The 19,208-nt window shown below is 36.1% G+C and overlaps 2 protein-coding genes across 4 annotated transcripts in view; both read left to right on the plus strand.

Moving 5' to 3' along the window:
• MORC1 (MORC family CW-type zinc finger 1) overlaps positions 1-4,516 on the plus strand; it is a 167,161-nt gene extending 162,645 nt beyond the window's left edge. For all 3 annotated transcript variants that reach the window (XM_016162470.2, XM_036219599.1, XM_016162469.2), the window contains 2 exons: positions 869-1,063; positions 3,843-4,516. In XM_016162470.2, the coding sequence (XP_016017956.2) occupies positions 869-1,063; positions 3,843-3,980 (333 nt within the window). In that variant the 3' untranslated portion in view covers positions 3,981-4,516. The remainder of the gene's footprint in view (positions 1-868; positions 1,064-3,842) is intronic.
• A 3,221-nt stretch (positions 4,517-7,737) lies between these two features.
• The window catches only part of GUCA1C (guanylate cyclase activator 1C), a 28,913-nt gene continuing 17,442 nt past the window's right edge, over positions 7,738-19,208 (plus strand). The window contains exon 1 of the mRNA XM_016162440.2: positions 7,738-8,101. Coding sequence (XP_016017926.2) covers positions 7,898-8,101 — 204 coding nt within the window. The 5' untranslated portion in view covers positions 7,738-7,897. The remainder of the gene's footprint in view (positions 8,102-19,208) is intronic.

Consider the following 19,208-nt stretch of genomic DNA (forward strand, 5'->3'; position numbering starts at 1 on the left):
GGGAGAGTAGACCCAAAAGACAAATGAGGCTACCTTACAATTCTCCTGGCAACCCAGTCATATTAGAACACAGAAATCTTTTTATTACAGAAACATTCAAATGTTTTTATGAAAACAGAATTGTCCCTGTATCTCTTTTCTCAGAATATCCCCTGGCCCTCTCAAAATGCTGATATAAGCAATTAACGTCATTCTGAAATCAAAGTATTCAGCCTCTTTATTACCTCTTTCTACTTTGTGAGTGCCTCAAGCATAGCATGAGTTCTTGGCAAACAACTAAGCTCTTGAACTAGTGGGGGTCATACGCATAAGGATATGATCATATTCTGTATATCAGGGAAAGGAATCCAAGAGAGTGATAGAACAAGAATTTTTTTTACTGTAGCATCTGTACTTTTCAGATGCTATAGACTTGAGTTATAAATAACATGACATTATCTGCAACAAATGCCCTGAATGGCTGGCTATTCTGTCATTGTCTATAAGTTACTGGTTCTGTGGAGAGAGAGTTACAGGTACCTGCCTCCTTGGTGCCTTGAATAATGTGGTATCACTGGTGGGAGAACAAATTCAACTATTACTAGGTTACTTCTTCATTCCAAAGCAAAGGAATGCATCAGTGTGACCCCCTCATCCTTATATTATAGTTACTGGACTATTGTACATTTTTTCTCCTCTCTTTTCCTCTTCCATCAGATTATAAGTTCCCTAAAGGAATCAGCATGTCTTAAATTTAGATTACTCATATACATACAGAGTTGACACTTGGTAGATATGTGCATAATTGAAATACAAAATTATTTTCTGACATTAAGGGGGAAAGTTAAATTTAAAAATATACTAAAATTGTTTTTAAAAACATTCCCAGATCCAGAATGTTTACATGGTCCAATATGAAAAAAAACTAAAGAGAAAGATTCAGTCTGTTATTGATGATGCTAATAGAAGAGGAATGATTAATGACATATCTCTGGTGCAATGTGAAAAAAAGAGAAAAATTACTGAAGATAAATTGCATAATCTTCGTGTAAAACTGGCAGCATTGTTACAGAAACGTCAGCTGGTAAGTGATGAAATTTTATTTGAGTAGTAGGAATGTACTTTGTGGAAAGAGCACTCAACTGCTTCCTCCCCTAACACCATCATCCATTTATTGACCTTGGACAAGTCACTTAACCTAGCCCTTACTCTCCCTATAAGGATATTGAAATCATAAAGAATCGAACTTTGAAAGTATATACTAGAATAATTTTTAAAGGTCTATTTTTTTTTCTCTTAACAAAATTAGAATCTTTGTTTGTGCTGCTGGTATGGTTTGATTAATAACTTCAGTGTCTCCTCAATAGTATGTTTCCAGTAGAAATTTTTAAAATTTTTTTCAGATAGCAAAATATGCTAATTTATTTTTATCCTAAAGATACATAAATAATCTTAGAGGTGAGATTAGAGAGGTCAGGAAACATTGTATAAGTATGGATTATTATTCATCTTGTTTGTATATTTTAATGTTTAAAGAATTGGGTTTTTATGATAGATGGAGCTTATGAGGAAAGGTCCATCTTCTACAATAGCATATAGAAATGTTAGATAAAATACATTTAAATTAAAAAAAAAATACATAGCCAAAGTCAAAATATCTTTCTGTATATGCCAGGAATAAATTGAGTAGTAAACAGTGAGCCTAGGAAACACATGGCATTTTCCTCAGAATAGGCCCTGAGTCTGGACCAGGAAACAGGGCCTTAATGGGCCATGCAAAGTGCGAGTGCAGGAGCTGAGTCCCCAACAAAGAGCCCTGACTGGAGGGCTGGAGGACTCCCCTACCGAAGGAGCTTGGGGAGAGACAGGGAAACTCACTGCACATCAGTGTAGCACATGATGAGCATGGACTTTGAAGCCAGACTGCCTGCATTTCAGTCCTGCCTGTGAGCATTTCAAGGTGAGAGTCCATTCTTTTTTCAAAAAAAATAAATACATCTTTTGTTTTTTTTCTGGGATTTCTCTTATATTAAATACAAAATGAAACGCAGAAAATATTTTTGCTTTATTAAAGTATACAGACAAGGAAGGTCCCTCCCCCACCTTAGGCGGTCTAGGCAGCAGTTAAAATGTTTCATTATTAAAATAAAAAAAGACAATTAATGCTAACTGTTTTCGCAGAATGTAATTATATTTGTGCTTCTTTCAACAGTACCAACTAAGCCTATTATTTGAGCTAATTTATTGCTTAAAGAGTAGAACTTGAGTGAAGCCCTTTTTAGTTCTTGGGGCGACAAAGGACGGGAAACATTTTTATGTGTAAAAGGTCTGGTACAAACTCTGGCACATGGTAAAGTTTTAGTGATAATTGTTTCATTAACAAGAAAAACTAGAGACACCAAAGAAATTCTATATCATAGAAATTGAATACCACTCTCTCTCAGAAAAGTGCGTAAGAATTGTTGGCTCTCAGAATATCAAATCTGTGTTTGGCTAGAAAAAAAAAAAAAGGCAGAATGACAATTTGCTCTACCTTCTATGCCAAACCCCTGGGCTCTCCCCCACAAAAGGGTAATTATACTAATTTAATTTGCTACATTCACAAAGTTTGGTAAGGAGTGAAGGATTTTAGCCTGCTGAGTATCTAGTATCATTGGAGAGGTATTCAAATGGCTCCTGCCCAAATATGTTTACCCTCATCCCCATCTTGAAATGTCTATTTCCACTATCTCTGGTCTCCAGAGCAGCTGCAATGGAACAGAGCAGAGACATGAGATGAGGTGGACCCAAAGCAGATGAAGTAGGACAGTCATATAAAGAAGCTAGGGACAGAAGCCACCTGCAGTCTTAGGAAAAAGTCTAGTCCACCAGGGAGAGCAGTCACCAAAGGATTAGACTATGCTGAACAGACCAAGGGTTGTCAGCTTTAGAAAGGGTCATATAGGGTAATCCTCAGGATCGGTGACTATTTGTAAATTTAGGTGACTATCAATATCGTGGAAACCAGTCCAAAGGATGGGGGCCCCAGTCACACAGCTAGGCCTCAATACACAAAACAGTTCAGCCTCTTTAGAGGACCAAGCAATATAGAACATAGGGAGCAAAGCAAAAGCACATTCAAATGAAATCAGATAAGGGATAGAGAAACTAGGTTGGAAGTGCCAGACAGTTATTAGGGATAATAATAAAAGTGGGATCGTTCCTGAAAGGTCCTTCCTAAAAATTCTCTTATCCATCAGCTCGGTTGGAGAATGAGTTGATCTCATGGGCCTGAGGGAAGTGAGATCTAGGTCAGTGAAGAAGGAGCATTTGTCCTGCTGTTTATGGATTAGGTGCCCAAGGACGGAGAGCATGGAGCTCAGATGGGAGGGGGGGGGGAGGAGAGAAAAAGGAACAGACGAGGCAGCAAGCCAAGGGCTGTGGGAAAAGATGCTACTTCAGAGGAAAGAGGAGAAACAGGGAAGTCAGAATTTTCCTACTCATATTTTTTTTTTCTGTGAGGTTAAAGAATCATGACTTTTTAGTGGGAGATGAGAGCCTATAATAGAGAAGGATGAGATGGAGGTGGAGGGGGAGCTTTAGGAATATGACGAGTAATTAAATACAAGGGGAGGGGGAAACAGTTGAACTAATGTCCACTAAGAAGAAAATATGATCCAAGTTTCAAACCACTTGGGAGCGTAAAATGAGATTAAATGTGAAAACATTTTGAAAGGCTAAACGCATTATTCAAATGCAAGATGGGTCGTGTTGCTATTTGTCGCTATATGAATTATAAGGAATACTGCTCAGAGGTCACGCCGATTACAGGAATAAACCCTGTAGCTTCTTTCCCTGCTATGATTGTTGCTTCTCTTTTCCAGGGCGGTCCAGCAGGAGACTTGGAGCAGATTGACAGTTATTTAGAAGCTTTGCTTAAAGAAGATAATCTCCTTTTCCAGAATACTTTAAATAAAGGAACTACAGATACAGGACAGAATCTCCCTTTAGAAAAAAAATGAAAGTACTTCTCAAAACTGAAAGTCAGAAAAGACATTCACATTTTAAAAATGCTAATAAGAAAAAGGAAGATTCTGTTCAAAAAATATTTCCCCTTATATTTGTTATTGTATACTTTAGAAATGCAGAGTGATTTACAATTTACATATTTCCCAGTCCTATTCTCTATCTCATCTTATTCTTTCAGAAACTATTTCTAAAGTTCTCTAATTTCCATGTGAGATACTAAGAAAGATGGAAATGTCGTTTAGGCTTAAATTTTGTTTTCACTTAAAAGACTATAAAAACTGGAAAACAGTGGTTTTCAAAATCAATATATAAAGGACCACAGAATCACCTCCCCTTGAAACGTGTTAAGAGACAGACATGTCCTTTCTCCAGTACAGGCAATACTCAGTAAAGCAAAAAATGTAGATCCTAAAAAAATTTTGAGCTATAGTTTATATGATAATTTTAATTTTAATTTTGAGTTATAGTGGAAGAACAAATCTAAGTATAATGTGAACACAAATTACACATATGTGAGAATTGTGTTTTTACATTTATATATATAAGGAATTATGTGTTTACATTTTCCTTGATAACTATTTTGTTTGTTTGTTTAGTAATGTCTATAACTTTGGACAAAAAACAATAAACATTTAATATTTGCTTGTGGAATTATATGTTTTTAATTTTATGTACATGCACATAGTATAAAATTCAGAACATGTGAAGTGGAATATGGTGAAGTCTTCACCCAGTGCTTGTCTTTAGCCATTAATTACTCTTAAGAGGTGTGCTTTTACCAGTTACTCATGAATACATTCAAACACAATCAATGTATATAAAACCATATAAATAATTATTTAAATGCAGATGTAATAGCTTCCAAAAGATGCTGTTGCCATTTCCACTTAACATACCTTCAAGCTTATTCCATATCAGGATCAGTAAATGTAGAACTCTCATTATTTTTAACTACTCCTTATTATTCCATTCCATGAATGTACCAAAATTTACCTAACCATTCTCTTGTCAATGGATATTTACATTTGTTTTCCATTCTTTTGGATTACATACACACGACAGTGAATATCCTTTTAAATTTTCACATATGAATTTTATTATTAACAGATATTGCCTAATAGCACGTCATAAAAATTTTATTAATATATAATCCCATAGCAGTGTATGGATACCTGGGTCTTCATAACTTCACCTATCCAGTGAATTATTAAACATACTTATCTTGATCAAATAGATGAAAAGTGCTATGTCCTGTAGTTAGAATGTGTATTTCTTATATTATGAGTAAGGTTAAGCATCTTTTCTTGTTTAAAATTCATTTGTATTTTAAATTGGGAGTTTGTCCATTTTTCTACTTGGTGGTATTTTGTTACCGAGTCATAGAAACTACTTTCATATTAGGAAAATTATTTTTTTAATATATGTATTACAAATATTTTGTCATAATTTTTATTTAAAAAAATTTTGTGGTATTTTGAGCCATATAGGATTTTTTTAATTGTTGACTTAATTTGTATATGGCTTCAAGGTTTTGTAGTCATATTTAGAAAGAACTTTCCAATGCTAAAAGCATAAAGAAATTCTACTTCGTTTTTGTATAATGATTTTAATAATTGTTAAATCTTTGATTCATTTAGAATTTATTTTGGTGTAAGGAGTAAGTTAAAAATGCAACTGTATATGTTTCCAGATAGCCACAATATTTTTCCCAAATTATTAATTTTTACCCACCGATCTATAATTCCAATCTGTATTTGGACCAAGTTCTTTTAAAAAACTGTTGTTTTTCATTTATTATTCCATCTTTTCTCATGTCAGACCCATGTTGTTTTGGTAGGGCTAGTCAATAATTTTATATTTCCAAATTTTCCAGTATATCCTTGCATATTTAATTCTCATTCTAACTTAGATTTAGCTTTTTTCATCATCCCCTCAAATTTTATTTGTATTTTGCTAAGTTTGTGGTGAGATTATAAATTAAGATAAAGAGAATTGCCTTTTCTTAATATCACATATTTCTACCCAAGACCAAACGAAATATGCCTTTCTACGTGTTTAAGTCTCCACTGGTGCCCTATATTGACATTTAAAATTTTTTCTTCAACTACCTTTAGCACATTCTAGCTATATTTATTGTAATTAATCAGATTTATTTTTTGATCTATTATAAATGAAGCCCTTTTCCTATTATCTTCTAACTGGTTAATGCTTTGTAGAGAGTCAGACTCCTGACTTATGGATATCCAATATAAGAATTATGCTATTTCTAATAGTTTTAGAGTTTTTTCTGTATCATCAAGTAATCTATGCAGATTTTTTTTTTAAAAAAAAGCAAAATTTATACAAGAAGCACAGTTCCTGGATCTCAGGTTCTTGTATTCTTGTATTATTGACCTACACAGTTTTTCTCCTACCAGGAATTTCTTGGTTCCTGGAAAACTTTCATTACCTTCTTGTGCCATCATCAGTATTCTTTTCTCTAAATCTAAAAATTGGCAATTAATAAATGCTAATGGTGATAAGAAGTCAGACATTTAGAGAAAATCGAAATAGGGACTTCCCCAGAGAATGGTTTTTGAAGATTCCAATGGGATATTCCTCATATTTCTTAACTGAATAATCTCTAAGTCTGAGTTCCCATTATCCCATCTTTCTTTTTACTCTGCATCAGAAATCTCATCTCTTCTAATGGTTTCAAATAAAACTTCCAAATGAATAAGTTTCAAATTTCTAGACCTTATTTACCACCTGATATTTAACTCTAACTATGAAATAGACATTTCTATTGAAAGTCTACATTAGTACATTTGAAACAAAATTAATCATATTCGCCCTAGCCATCTCTACTTCCTGTCAAGGCAATTCATTTAAGCCAATGACTCTCATTCTTGGGAAACCTGGGATTTTAAACAAGTAATCAGTTAAGACTGAGGAATAGGGACTAAGGCAGAGAACAGACATATGAACTGAGTCAGTGTTGGAATTGGGGGGAAAATGGTGTAAGTTTAGGAGAGAAGAAGCATACTTGGGAATGTGGTTGGTAGCAAAATGGCTTGAAGACCACATGGGCAGTTTACTTCCATTACTGGAGCATGGATACAGTTTTAGGCCCACTTAGTTCTCAAGTCCACTACAATTGAGGTTTGGCTTGGATGAGATTAGCTATGGAACTGGAGTGGGATAAAACTAGCAGATAGAGGGCATGAGTAGATGTAGACTGGAGAGAGAAAAGACAGAACAAGAAAAAAAAGCAGAAAAAGAAAAAAAAAAAACAAAAACGCCAGAAGACATAGTCCAATATGCACCTTTATCTGCAAGCCACACTTTTCTGCCTCCTATTCATAGACTTCCTTACAATTTAACCATATTCAGAATGTATAATTTCTCCATGGTTTAAAAAATGTTCTTCATCTAAATTTATCTTCACAGTGTTTAAGTGGGAAAAGGTAAATATTTGTATTTCGTAGATAGGAAAACTGAGACTGGAGAACGTAAGTCATGTGTCAGTGTAGTTAATGAGTGGCAAAGAAGCCTAGAACCCAGGCTTCCTGACTGCAACTCAAAGTAAGACCATTAGACCTCACTTTGTCACTCCGTAATGTAGGCAGAATTTATGGCTAACAATATAACAAGGATTACCTTCTCCAAAATATTGCTTCTGCCCTTCACAGAAAACTGATTCTTTGAATAGCAAGGAAGCACAATTCTATGTATATGACCTAGTCTTAAAACTGTACAGATGAGTTAATCTCACTGGCTTTCTATTCTTATTTAGCCTGTAGTTGTAAGAGGTTTAGAGTAGCTTTCTAAAGGCATATGTTAGCCTCAAGCTTTAGTGAAGAGTGAGGAACTAAATACGGAGAGACCCTACATGAAAACAACCTGAAAAAAAACCGTAGACTGTGTCACGATGGGAAATAATGAATCTACGACTGATGGTCAGACAGCAATTCTTGTTAAAGAGACCTACGTGTGGTACAAAAAATTTATGATGGAATATCCATCCGGCCTGCAAACACTGCATGAATTTAAGACACTCTTGGGTCTGCAAGGTCTGAATCAAAAAGCCAACCAGCACGTTGATCAAGTCTATAATACCTTTGACATGAACAAGGTAAGATCTACTAATTTTCATTTGGCTGTGGTTCTGCATTTTCCAATTTAAAAATATAAAATAGCCTAAGGTAAATGTGTACATCTCACTGAATGAGGAGGTCTTCAGAGAACCCTAGCTTGTAGATAAGTGAGTTATTAAACACATTTAGCAATGACAGCATGAAAATAATTGGAACTAGCCTCTGTCTTTGGAAATGTTCTTCATGTAGGGAATTAGTTTAAAAATAAAATTAAATCTCAGCATGGAATTCTAATGCTATCGTTTAAACAAATCTAATAAGTGCAGATTGATTTACAAAAACCATTTTCAAAGTATTTAATGCATTGGTGACATTTTATATAAAAGCAAATACAGGAATCTGCTTTTAAAAGTGTGATTGCATCTAGATTGGCAGATGAAATCAATACAAATTAGTCAACATGTTTTCATGCTCAAATCAAAAGTTCATAATACTTGTTTTTTTCATACTGGTCAACTTATTTTAGAGAAAAAACAATTCGTAGTTTTAAATTCAGATAAATTTTTGTTTCTAAAGATCATCACTCAACTATTGTTTTGAATTTACTCATTCCTGAGAAGATGCTACACATTTAATTTTGTGTCTTGAAAATATATAAAGATGAGAAAAGAAAACATGGACTAGAAAAGGAAGACTTAAAAAGTCACAATCTGAAATACTAGGCTAGTTTAGTTATTTTACCTATAGATCTGCATATTTCAAAATGTGCCAATGCCATCTAGAATAAAAGAGAAGAAGGAAATACTACTCATAGAAAAACAAATGATTTTAGATGTTTGCATAATAGAAGAGAAAAAAGAGATAATTAACACAATTGAAACAACCGGCTGTCCATCAGGATGTATGAAATCTAGCATAGTGCGTTGAACCCTTTTCCAAAGCCAAAAAGCAGATGGCTTAAAGGAAGGCAACAGCCAAGAACTGGGGAAAATTAAACCCATGCAAAATTAATGGCTATTTTAATCCTTTTAGCAATGTCAGGAGCAGATTTTTTTTTAGGACATTATTGTCTTTTGTTCTTTGTTATTAAACATGAACTAAGCACTCACTGCCTGCTTAGCATGACCATGTTTTTCTCATAAATTTTACTTAGCATAGTAGCAAGTAAACAGAGCTCTACCCACAAGGATCTTACAAATCAATGGGGAAATGAGGAAGATTGAAGATTCTGCTTTTGTTTTTAACTCTGATATATGTTCCAATATGCTAGAGACTGAATGTGCCACCCCAAATTCATATGTTGAAATCTAACCACCCCCCCCCCCGCCCCCCATGTGATGGTATTTGGAAGTGAGGTCTTTGGGATGTGATCAGGTCATGAGGTCAGAGCCTACATGAATGGGATTAGTACCTTTATAAAGAGACCCCCCAGATAGTTTCCTTGACCCTTCCCCCAAGCGAAAACACAGTGAGAAGATAGTAGTCTATGAACCAAGAAGTGGGCACTCACCAGACACTGAATCTGGACTCGATCTGGACTTCCCAGACTAAATTTCTATTTATATACCCAGTCTATGATATTTTTGTTGTAGTAGCCCGACCTAAGACAGGAAACTCTGTGCACATTGCATATTGTCTCTTTTCCTCTCCGCCTATGAGATCTTTCAGCGCACTCCCGCTCTCACGCTCTCGCTCTCGCTCTCACTCTTGCTCTCACTCTCTTGCTTCCCCACCCCCATCATTCTTTCTTGCACTCTTCGTGTAGCTGCCTCTGTCCCACTGTGCCTGCTATAAGCAACCCAATTTCACAATTGAAGTCTATTGTTCTAGACAGCAGCTTTTCAGGCTCTGACAGTGCTCCTGAGAGGTTGGAAGATGAGCTATCATCAAGTTCTTCAGGTAATCCCCAAAGGTGTTGATGTCGTATTCCAGGACAGTGATTTTGTTGTTAGCCCGATGTTTGTGAAAGCACTGTGCATGTCAGTGGTTTGTATGCAAGAGCAAGAACATGTGAAAAGGAATGGTAGGTAGAAGTAAGGAAGTGCTGTCAGAATGAATCCTGCTGCCAGGGAAGCAGGGCCAAACAATGTCCAAACAGGCAGTCTGGGGCATGTGTGCTGTTGTAGTGAGAATCCTCTTGGTGACAATCGAGGAATGGTCTAGCCTATCTCAGGAGCTTAATTTAAATGACTTGGAAGTTCTGCTGGTATCCATTATTCATCATGAAGATTTTATGTTTGCTTAGAAAGCAAATGAACCTAGGCAGTGATGACGAATGCCACCGAAGGTGTGGGGATCTTAACATAAAATTAGGTCATAAAATGAGAAGGGCAAGGATTGTTCATTATCAAGTGGTAGTAAAAAATAATATGCAATTATACACACAAAAGAAAGCAATATATTTAATTAGATCAATAAAACTATCAGCTGTCCAGAATCCCAGAGGATTTATTCTTTCTATTGGAGCTTCTCTGGAGTTTTAACTATTCTGGATGGAAATCCTTTTAAATGCATTTCATGCTTTCCGGCCTCCTCAAAGTTGCCAATATGTTCTTGATATTGCTCATTATTATGAATGTTGGCTGTAACATTTATGAAATACCATGAAGCACCTGTGTTTATTGAAGTTGCTGGGGCTAACTTTCTTAATGTTAAAAATCTTGAAAATACATGCTTGTGTTGTGTTTGCTTTTTAGCGTTTTTCTGTCTTTTTTCTTGCTATCAAATGCACCTTTTCCCACTTTATGATTGTTATAAAACTAATAAACTTCCAATCTTGTTTTACTCTGCCATTTCTAACCTGGCTTTGGGTTTTACTCACCTTAGCCAAGCTTATTAGAATATTGCATAAAGTAAAAGTAAATAGATCCCAAAATTTAGAGTATATTCTTTATAATAATTCCTTTGGCTAACTACACACCCTTGCAGGCCTCTCCTTGACACTCAGTGACAATTTAATTAATGTTCTCTGAGTGCTTATAATGTTTCTGACACTGTTATAGACACAGTACACAAATTAAGGCATTCAATATCATATAATAGAACTTACTTTACAGATGGCACCTCAGACCACCAGGGAGGACAGTTAATTGACCATTGCCCTGGATCCATTACTTTGAGATCCATCACTGTCTTTGTGCTGAATCCTTGTCTTGGTTTAGATTACTACCGATGATTGAGTGCAGCAGAAATAATAAGGCCAGGCCAGTTCATTTCTAAGAGACAGAGGACTTCTTTGCCAGCTAACTTTGGCTCAAGGATTCCCTGGTGGCTTTTCTGAATCATAGGTTTCAGGAGTGTCTAGGACACGTCTGTCTAATCTTCTCTCGCGTTCTTCTTCTCCTGGGTCAGAATAGCATGTTGATAAGACATCTTTCCCGACATGCCCTGACTTTCATTTCCTTCCACACAGAATCTCTCCAAGTAAAATTCTTAAATTGGGATTAATAGATCTAATAGTCTATGAATAGAGTCATAGAAAAATAGCCCAGAAAAGATGTAAGATTATAACAAAACAAACCAGAAAAATTTCCCATTGGACACATTTCACAAGGGCCCAGTGCAGTAAATAGAAAAGGATGAGAAATTTTGTAACAACAGGGATAAAGATAAAATTCTAAAATCTTCCAAAAATTAGTCAAAATAGAAATCAGAATAGCCCTGAGCTTCTAATAGGAGACTAAAAGTATAAGCAAATGGAGAAATGCCTCCAAAATTCTGAAAAGAAAATATCAAACCAGATAAAAATTGAGGAACTTTCTTAAGCTACTGGAGCAGGTGCTGCACTAAAAATAGCGAATCTGTTAACAAAGAGGGATAGAGAAAATCCAATGTAGGATAACAGACATGGGCAATGTAGGATCGCAGAGAAGGAAAGTCCAGACCAATAGTTATTCAGAAAGCCCCATGAGCTGCTGATCCAGATGGAAAAGGGAGAAGGGGGATTCAGTAGGAATACCTGAAAAGATTACTGATGGATTATCTACTATATTTCAGGATTTCATTTGATCTTAGCCAAAAGCCTGAGAAACGATATATATTTGAGAATTTCAAAAACAATTTATTAATTGATATTTAACCAATCCGATGGTGCACTTTTAAAAATTAACAAAGCTAAGTACAGGAAAACTATTGAAATTTAAAATAAAGCAACTTAAAATTTTTTTATTACAAAAGTAGAGAATAATAACTCTTGTTGACCCATCATCCATCTTCAACAGTTATCAAAATTTTGTTACTTTTGTTGCATCTGTCCTCTTACATTTTTTCCTGTTTTTTAAAAAGAAAAAAACAAACATTGTATGATCTCACCTGCAGATACTTCATTATTCATCTATAACAATAAGGACTTCTTTGAAATATAATTACTATGTCATTATCATACATAACAAAGGTGAAAATAACTACCTTTTTTCTTATTTTCAAAGTACAATTTCTCTTCTTATTTAAGTACAGTTAATACACAATATTATATTAGTTTAGTACAATATAGTGATTGGACTTTATATACCTTACAATGTGGTCACCACAGTAAGTCTAGTAGTCATCTGTCACTGTGTAAACTTATTACATTATTATTGACCTTATTCTCCTTCAGAAAGTGACAATAATTCCTAATGGCGTATAGTACCCAGTCTATGGGCAAAATTTCCAGGTTGTCTCAAGCATACTTTTTTTTTTGTTTTGAGTAGGGTTTGAATTTAAACAAGCTTCATAAATGAGTAAGTTATGACCCTTAAGTCTGTTTTTTTTTTTTTCCTACAATAGTTTCCTAACTAACTTCTTCTCCCTATTTATTTATATACCATTGATTGCTAGGGAAAGTGAATCATTGGTTCTATAGAATATCCTGTACTCTAGATTTAGTTGATTGCTTTCTTGTGTCATTAACTTGCTTTCTATTCTTCATATTATCCGTGAATTGGTTTTTAGGTATAGAAACTTCAATACACTCAGATTCATTTGTTTGCCAAGAAGACTTCATAAGCACATAATTACTGGTTGTCTCATTTTTCATAGATTATCCATTAGGTTCAGGAGCTGTTAGCCTGATAACAAGGCAATTGTTAATTCTATGTGAAATAAGAAAGTCACTGATTTTGGTATACCAATGGCCTAAACAGAGAACAAAATTTATCAGAATCATTAAAATAAAACTCTTGAATTTTAGATTAACCCACAACTGTGGGAGTATTCAGGAAGAATAGTGTCATGCTAGTTCTCTGGCAGGGGCAGAGGGACCTGTAGTAACATTTGCTGATTTCCATGGTATAAATATTCCCACTGTGGCCAATTTCAGGCTAGCAACCATTTAATACTTGGCTTGGAAACTTCCTGGAAATTTAACAATCAGCTCACACTAGGGGGCAGAATAGGCTCCAGCACACCACTGTGATGTGTATAATGGTCACAGAACTAAATACTTGCCATTTCCTGTAATAGGAAGTAAATAGATACTGTCTAAAATTGATAAATAAAGACATAAGCAAAATAAGCATTGCAATTACAAGCATGTAAATAAAGGCTAGAAAAAATAACCAAAAATTTCAAAGTTCTAAATTATAAGACTTTAGTTTAATTGCAACTATGTACATGTAGGATGTACATGATAAATGAAAACTAATTAAATATTTTTTTATTATAACAAAGAAGATGTGAAAAGAAGATGATAACTAAAAATATTAGCAAATCTTTTTAGGTGAGGTCAGGGATAGAAGCTGATCTCCTCAAAATTAAGATCTATGTCTATGCAAAGGACAACACAGATTCCTTAGTTTTCACAACTTTTTAGCTCTATTATGGAAATCCTACTGACTTGACAGCTGAGGGCCTAAGCTGGCTCAAACTTGGTAGCAAGTAATCTCATCAAAACATTCAGTCTTCATTGAAAAGTACAGCACTACAAGAGTGTGTGGTTCTTGTGATCAGTATTAAACCTACCTAGGATAAGGTGGCGGGCCTTGAAGTTAGGTGGGCTCTAAGGACTGACCAGTGCCATCGTCATGTTAATAGTTCCCTAACCACTCCGTCCACTGACATTTATGCCATTGATTTCCTAGGGAAAGTGAGTCATTGCCTAATGAGGCTGCTGAAAAGCTGGTGAGCATTAGAGCTGGTTCTGGGGCACCAGAGATATTCCAAAAATAAGAAACATTGTGGAAATTTAGGTATTGTTGCTGGCTATTGGTCCCTAAAAGGCAGTGAAAGTGGACAGGCATTGCACTGTTCTCATCCAAGCATCCAAATGCTTCTCCGGCAGATTGAAGCAAAATGCCCATTTCCCCGGATTCTACTTCCTGTACGAAGCATGAACCTGTACTCTGGGCTCTATGTATATGAGTATATGACATTGAACTGACTGGAGTCTAGTCAAAGCCTGGTGATGAAGGAAGACCTAGCATGGCTATTCCTTTGCTTCCAGCCACACTGCTTTCTTCACATTAGATTTTCAGTTTGCCCTTCTCCATGTCTCCTTTCTCTTTTTAAGTGCAAATAGTGCATGAATGCATCCTCAATGCAGAAATAATGAAGAATTCACCAACCCCTTCAAATCCTACTTGCTTCCCCAGGTCAGGAACCTTGCACAGTAGTATAAAGTTGGTATTAACAGGTATTTACTGAGTAATTAAATAAAATAATGGGAGAAGTGACAAATTTAGTACCCTCACTTATACATAGGTCCTTTTCTTTCTATTCCTCTCTCCTCTCCATTTCCCCACCAACTCTCATATTTATACCAAGGAGGGCCACTGCATTTTCTAAATTCTTACTTAGTGCCAATTGGAGTGACATTTTTAAATGACACTTTTACATTTATTTATTTATTTATTTTTGTAGCTGGTAAGAATTTCAGCTCACAAATTTAGACATGGAAGAAATTTAACTTTAATATTCCATAATGAAGTTAGTTTGTTTCCAGTCCCCGTTTTATCAAGAAACAGTCTCCATTCACTTTCCAGAGTTGTGTGTAAATCCCACGGGTTCATTTAAATCTCAAGGTATTAATAAAGATCAGAGGAGCATCTGTTCACACTGGTATCTGCCGAGACAGCATCACTCCTCATTTCCTACTTCACTTAGAAGGATGCCATCTCTGCAAGGCTAGGTCTGGATTCTTTTTTCCTACACACAAAAGTCTCAGAGGCTGGCTCAGGATTGTTTGACCTGATACTACTTACAGCCTTTCCTCCCAAGCTATGTTAGGTTTAGGGGTACTTGGTGAGTTTCTGCCAAGTCAGTGCTTCTGCTCTTACCCCTGCTGGCCCCACCCGGCATTTTTATCACCCACCCCTCCAGCCACTCTTGACCTCGCAAGGCAAAGCCCTTTTCCTCTGCCTCCCTCCCATCCCCCAGTATCTTACCACTTTCCTTTCCTCCCCTATTCCACATCTCCCAAGCCTGTAGAATATTTGTCGAGTTTGAGAGTAGCCAGGATAAACTCGAGAAACTGGCTCTAATTATGTATTCTCCCCAATTTTTTGTTTATGGCATAAATTTTATGCTCTGAATCCTAGATGTCTTAAACTATTGAAACTCAAGAGCTAAGAATGAACATTTGATTTCTGCTTTTCTGCTACAGTGATTTATCTCTCAGGCAATGAATGTCTTTATTGAATATGGAAAGGCTAGATGATAGAGGAGATTACCAGGAGCAAAGTTATATCCCTAATACACCATGTTGTTATCCCACTGCACTTACAAATATTTACTGAGCACCTAGAGGCATGGTGGAAGGAAGGTAGACACAAAAATGAATTGGTCCCTGTCCTCAAAGGAGCTTACAATCTAGTGGGGTGACAAATGCATCCTCAAAAAATAAAAGGTCATAAGTAATCAAAGAATCACAAGGCAAAGCATTGTACTAACTCCCTAGTTTCAAGGTTCCAAACAGGTCTCAGATATTATAGGGAACTTTTAAATCTTGTCCAGTAATGTTACTGATGGCCCAGCCTCTTTCTTATAGGCTGGATGGAAGGGCCAGGGGACCTCTTCGATCTCATCCCAGAAGGGTGAGTATTGGTAGAAAAATCACATTTGCATTTTGGAAGGGTGTGGGGATGGGAGTGAATAGGTAGGTAGAAGATGTCACTTTCTGTACCCCCAAAGAGTTTGCTTGAAGATAAAAGTTGTGTAAAGATTAAATTCCCAAAGAATAAAATAAGCTACATAATATAACACACTGTAGCAAGACTATGCCATTCAAGGTATATTCACTGGGATCAGAAGATAAAACAACAACCAGGTTGTAAAGCTAGTTAATAAAGGCTTTCTGGAGATATTGAGGCATTTGGGGATCTTGAATAAAGTGAAGAACTTGAATTATTACTAATAAAAGCTAACATTTACTGACTATTTCTTTACTGTTTATTATCTCACAGAATCCTCACAACAATAACATAAGAGTAGGTATTATTTTTTATTGTTCCCATTTTACAGATGAAGAAATGGAGGCGCAGACAGGTTAACTAACTTACCTAAAACTACACAGCAGAATTGGGATGCTGGCAGTCTGGCTCCAAGGACTACACTCTAAACTGCTATGGTGTTCCACCTTTTGCAAGGAAGTTGAGAATTTCAACAACAACTACTACAACAACAAAAAAGCTCAAATTAAAGTATGAGATAGGAGAAAGTTTATGTAGGGACTTAGCTAAGGCAAAGGGTTACTACTAGAGCATAATTGGAGACCACACACTCTGGGCAGCTCCATACAGATAACCAGTCTGTTGCTGGGACGGCATTTATTCTGAGAAATGAGGCATTTAGAGCACTGAGATGCTAGTAGTGACTTACCTGGGGAATGTCAGAGCAGAAAGTCAGCATTCAGTCCCTCTGGCTCCTGGTGAATGTTCCTGCTTCTGTAATAGGTGTGATGGTAAATGTATGGCCCTCAGGGTCACATCTAGGCATCTGGGTTTTATCCAAACAGAATACTATTGTCGACTCTTAAACTGGATCAAAAGAATTATCATTTGTCAGATATGTACATGTGGGAAGGTGGAGATGAGGCCATTTCTAATGGGGAGAAATAGGGTAATAAATGCCTGATTGTTGGAGCAGAAGGGGGTGTCAGGGGCAGTGGAGAATGGACTAAAACACTTGTCAGAAGAATTTGCCTTTTGTAAGACTCCTAGATCTCTGAATTTATAGCTTTGGAACTCAAACCATAAATGGAGTGACAGTTTAAGGCGGAAAAAAAGTTGTCAGAACTAGGATATATATATAAACACTAGGATAAAACAAAACAGCCAAAGCAAGTTCTCAGGTTATTTAAATTATCAGCCTCAGACAAATCCGGTGAATCAAGAGTGAGGGAATGGTGAGTGAATTCTTAGAAACCTGGGTGATTAAGCTGTTACAGAAAGAAAAGTGAAGATAAGTGGTAAGCGGTGGGACTTAATATATCATGGCTACGATACATGTGATTAGTTTACCTATAAATATGTCTACAAACCAAATCTTAGCTTTAATGTATCAGATGTTCTTGCTATTTTTATTTTTGTTTACTTACTTTTTATTAAATGTATTGGGGTGACATTGGCTAATAAAATTATATAGGTTTCAAGTGTACAATTACCATATGACCCAGCAATCTCTTTTCTGAGAATCTACCCAAAACTCACTATTCTTAAATGAGCTCTTCAGTGAGTCTCTCTATAATATGAATCACAGGCCATCATGGGGATCTTCCTGAGGAGGCACCACAGGAAGGATAAGATTGCAGGGCTTCTGTCCCAGCTCTGACCCTATTGCTGTGTGTAACCTTGGACAAGACTCATAAGCTTTCTGTGTCAAAGCCTTCAGCTCTAAAACAGAGACAAGAAGTATCCTGCCTACATATCACTGAGCTCATGTAAAATAATATAGAAAAAATGTTTTAAAAAAAATGCAATACAACCCATATAGAGATGTTATGTTTATCTGTAAAATGCAGATGACTCTGACCTCAGTCTCCACAGGTTTGATAACAGTAAAGATTAATTCTACTTTTTATCAAGCTCAAATTATATTTCCAAATGAAAGAGTGTGCCTACAGGGGCAGGAATTGCTTTCCCACTGTTTCTCATCTTTAATTGATCTGAGTGCCTTAGACATTCATTCGTACTATTTGAGGCGATGTTGGCCCCTTGCAATGGTTCCCCATCACAGAATGAAATTACTTAAATGTGAATCATCTTAGAGTTTTGACTATCATCTTAATCTCATCAGGATATCTGCATAGGAGCTTCAATTCTACTTGAAATTCAGAAGTGACCTTTGGTTATCTGGTTCTTTAGCTTCCCTTTGTGTAAGAGCCCTTAAAAATTGAAGCAGGCAACCTGGCTTTTAACTCGTGTCATAATTGCTGCTACTCATTAACTCCCCTGGCTGCTCTGCAGTCTATACCACTGTACACTGTACTGGGCTGTCCAGACTATAAGGTGACCACAATTACTGTTGCTAGTTGTCAGACACATGTGCTGGAAACAAATGACCATCTCTTAGATTGTAAACCATTAGGCTGCAGCCTCTTCAGGGTAAAGACCAAGACTCCTAACTTCACAAGCACATGCATAGAAGCTCTCAGAAAGCATTTGCTGGTGATAATAAAACACCTCATATTTGTTTAGCACTTTATAATTTACAAAGCATTTCCATATATACCATTGATTATCAACACTTTTTCTGAGCCTCTCATGAAATTTTACCCATTAAAAACGTCAACTGTGCCTGCTGACATACATTTCAACTTAAGTTGCTGTAACTCATATATTTTAACAAAATATGTTGGAATTGTACTTCTCTTGTTTCGCCTACACATTAGAAAGTCCTGTGGGTATTATTAAAAATACCAGTGGCTGGGACCCCACCTCAGTACAACTGAATCAGCAATGTTTTGTTTTGTTTGTTTTAAGTTTCTATGTGTTTTGAACATGCAGCTGGTATGAGCACTACTGTTATGCCAGAGAGACCTCAAAGTGGCAGAAAACGGAGTTATAGGCTCATTTATGCCACTGAAGAGCTGTGTAGCACGGATCCATATAAAAGGGGGATTCTGGGTTCAATACTATTAATTCAGAAGCAGTTCCTCTGAGTGTTCTTTTAGTTACAGTCGTAGGAACAAAACATGGACTCAAGGCAAGTAATATATATTATATTACTGGT

The sequence above is a fragment of the Rousettus aegyptiacus genome, unplaced genomic scaffold, assembly GCF_014176215.1.
Source record: "Rousettus aegyptiacus isolate mRouAeg1 unplaced genomic scaffold, mRouAeg1.p scaffold_m13_p_4, whole genome shotgun sequence".
Lineage (NCBI taxonomy): Eukaryota > Metazoa > Chordata > Mammalia > Chiroptera > Pteropodidae > Rousettus > Rousettus aegyptiacus.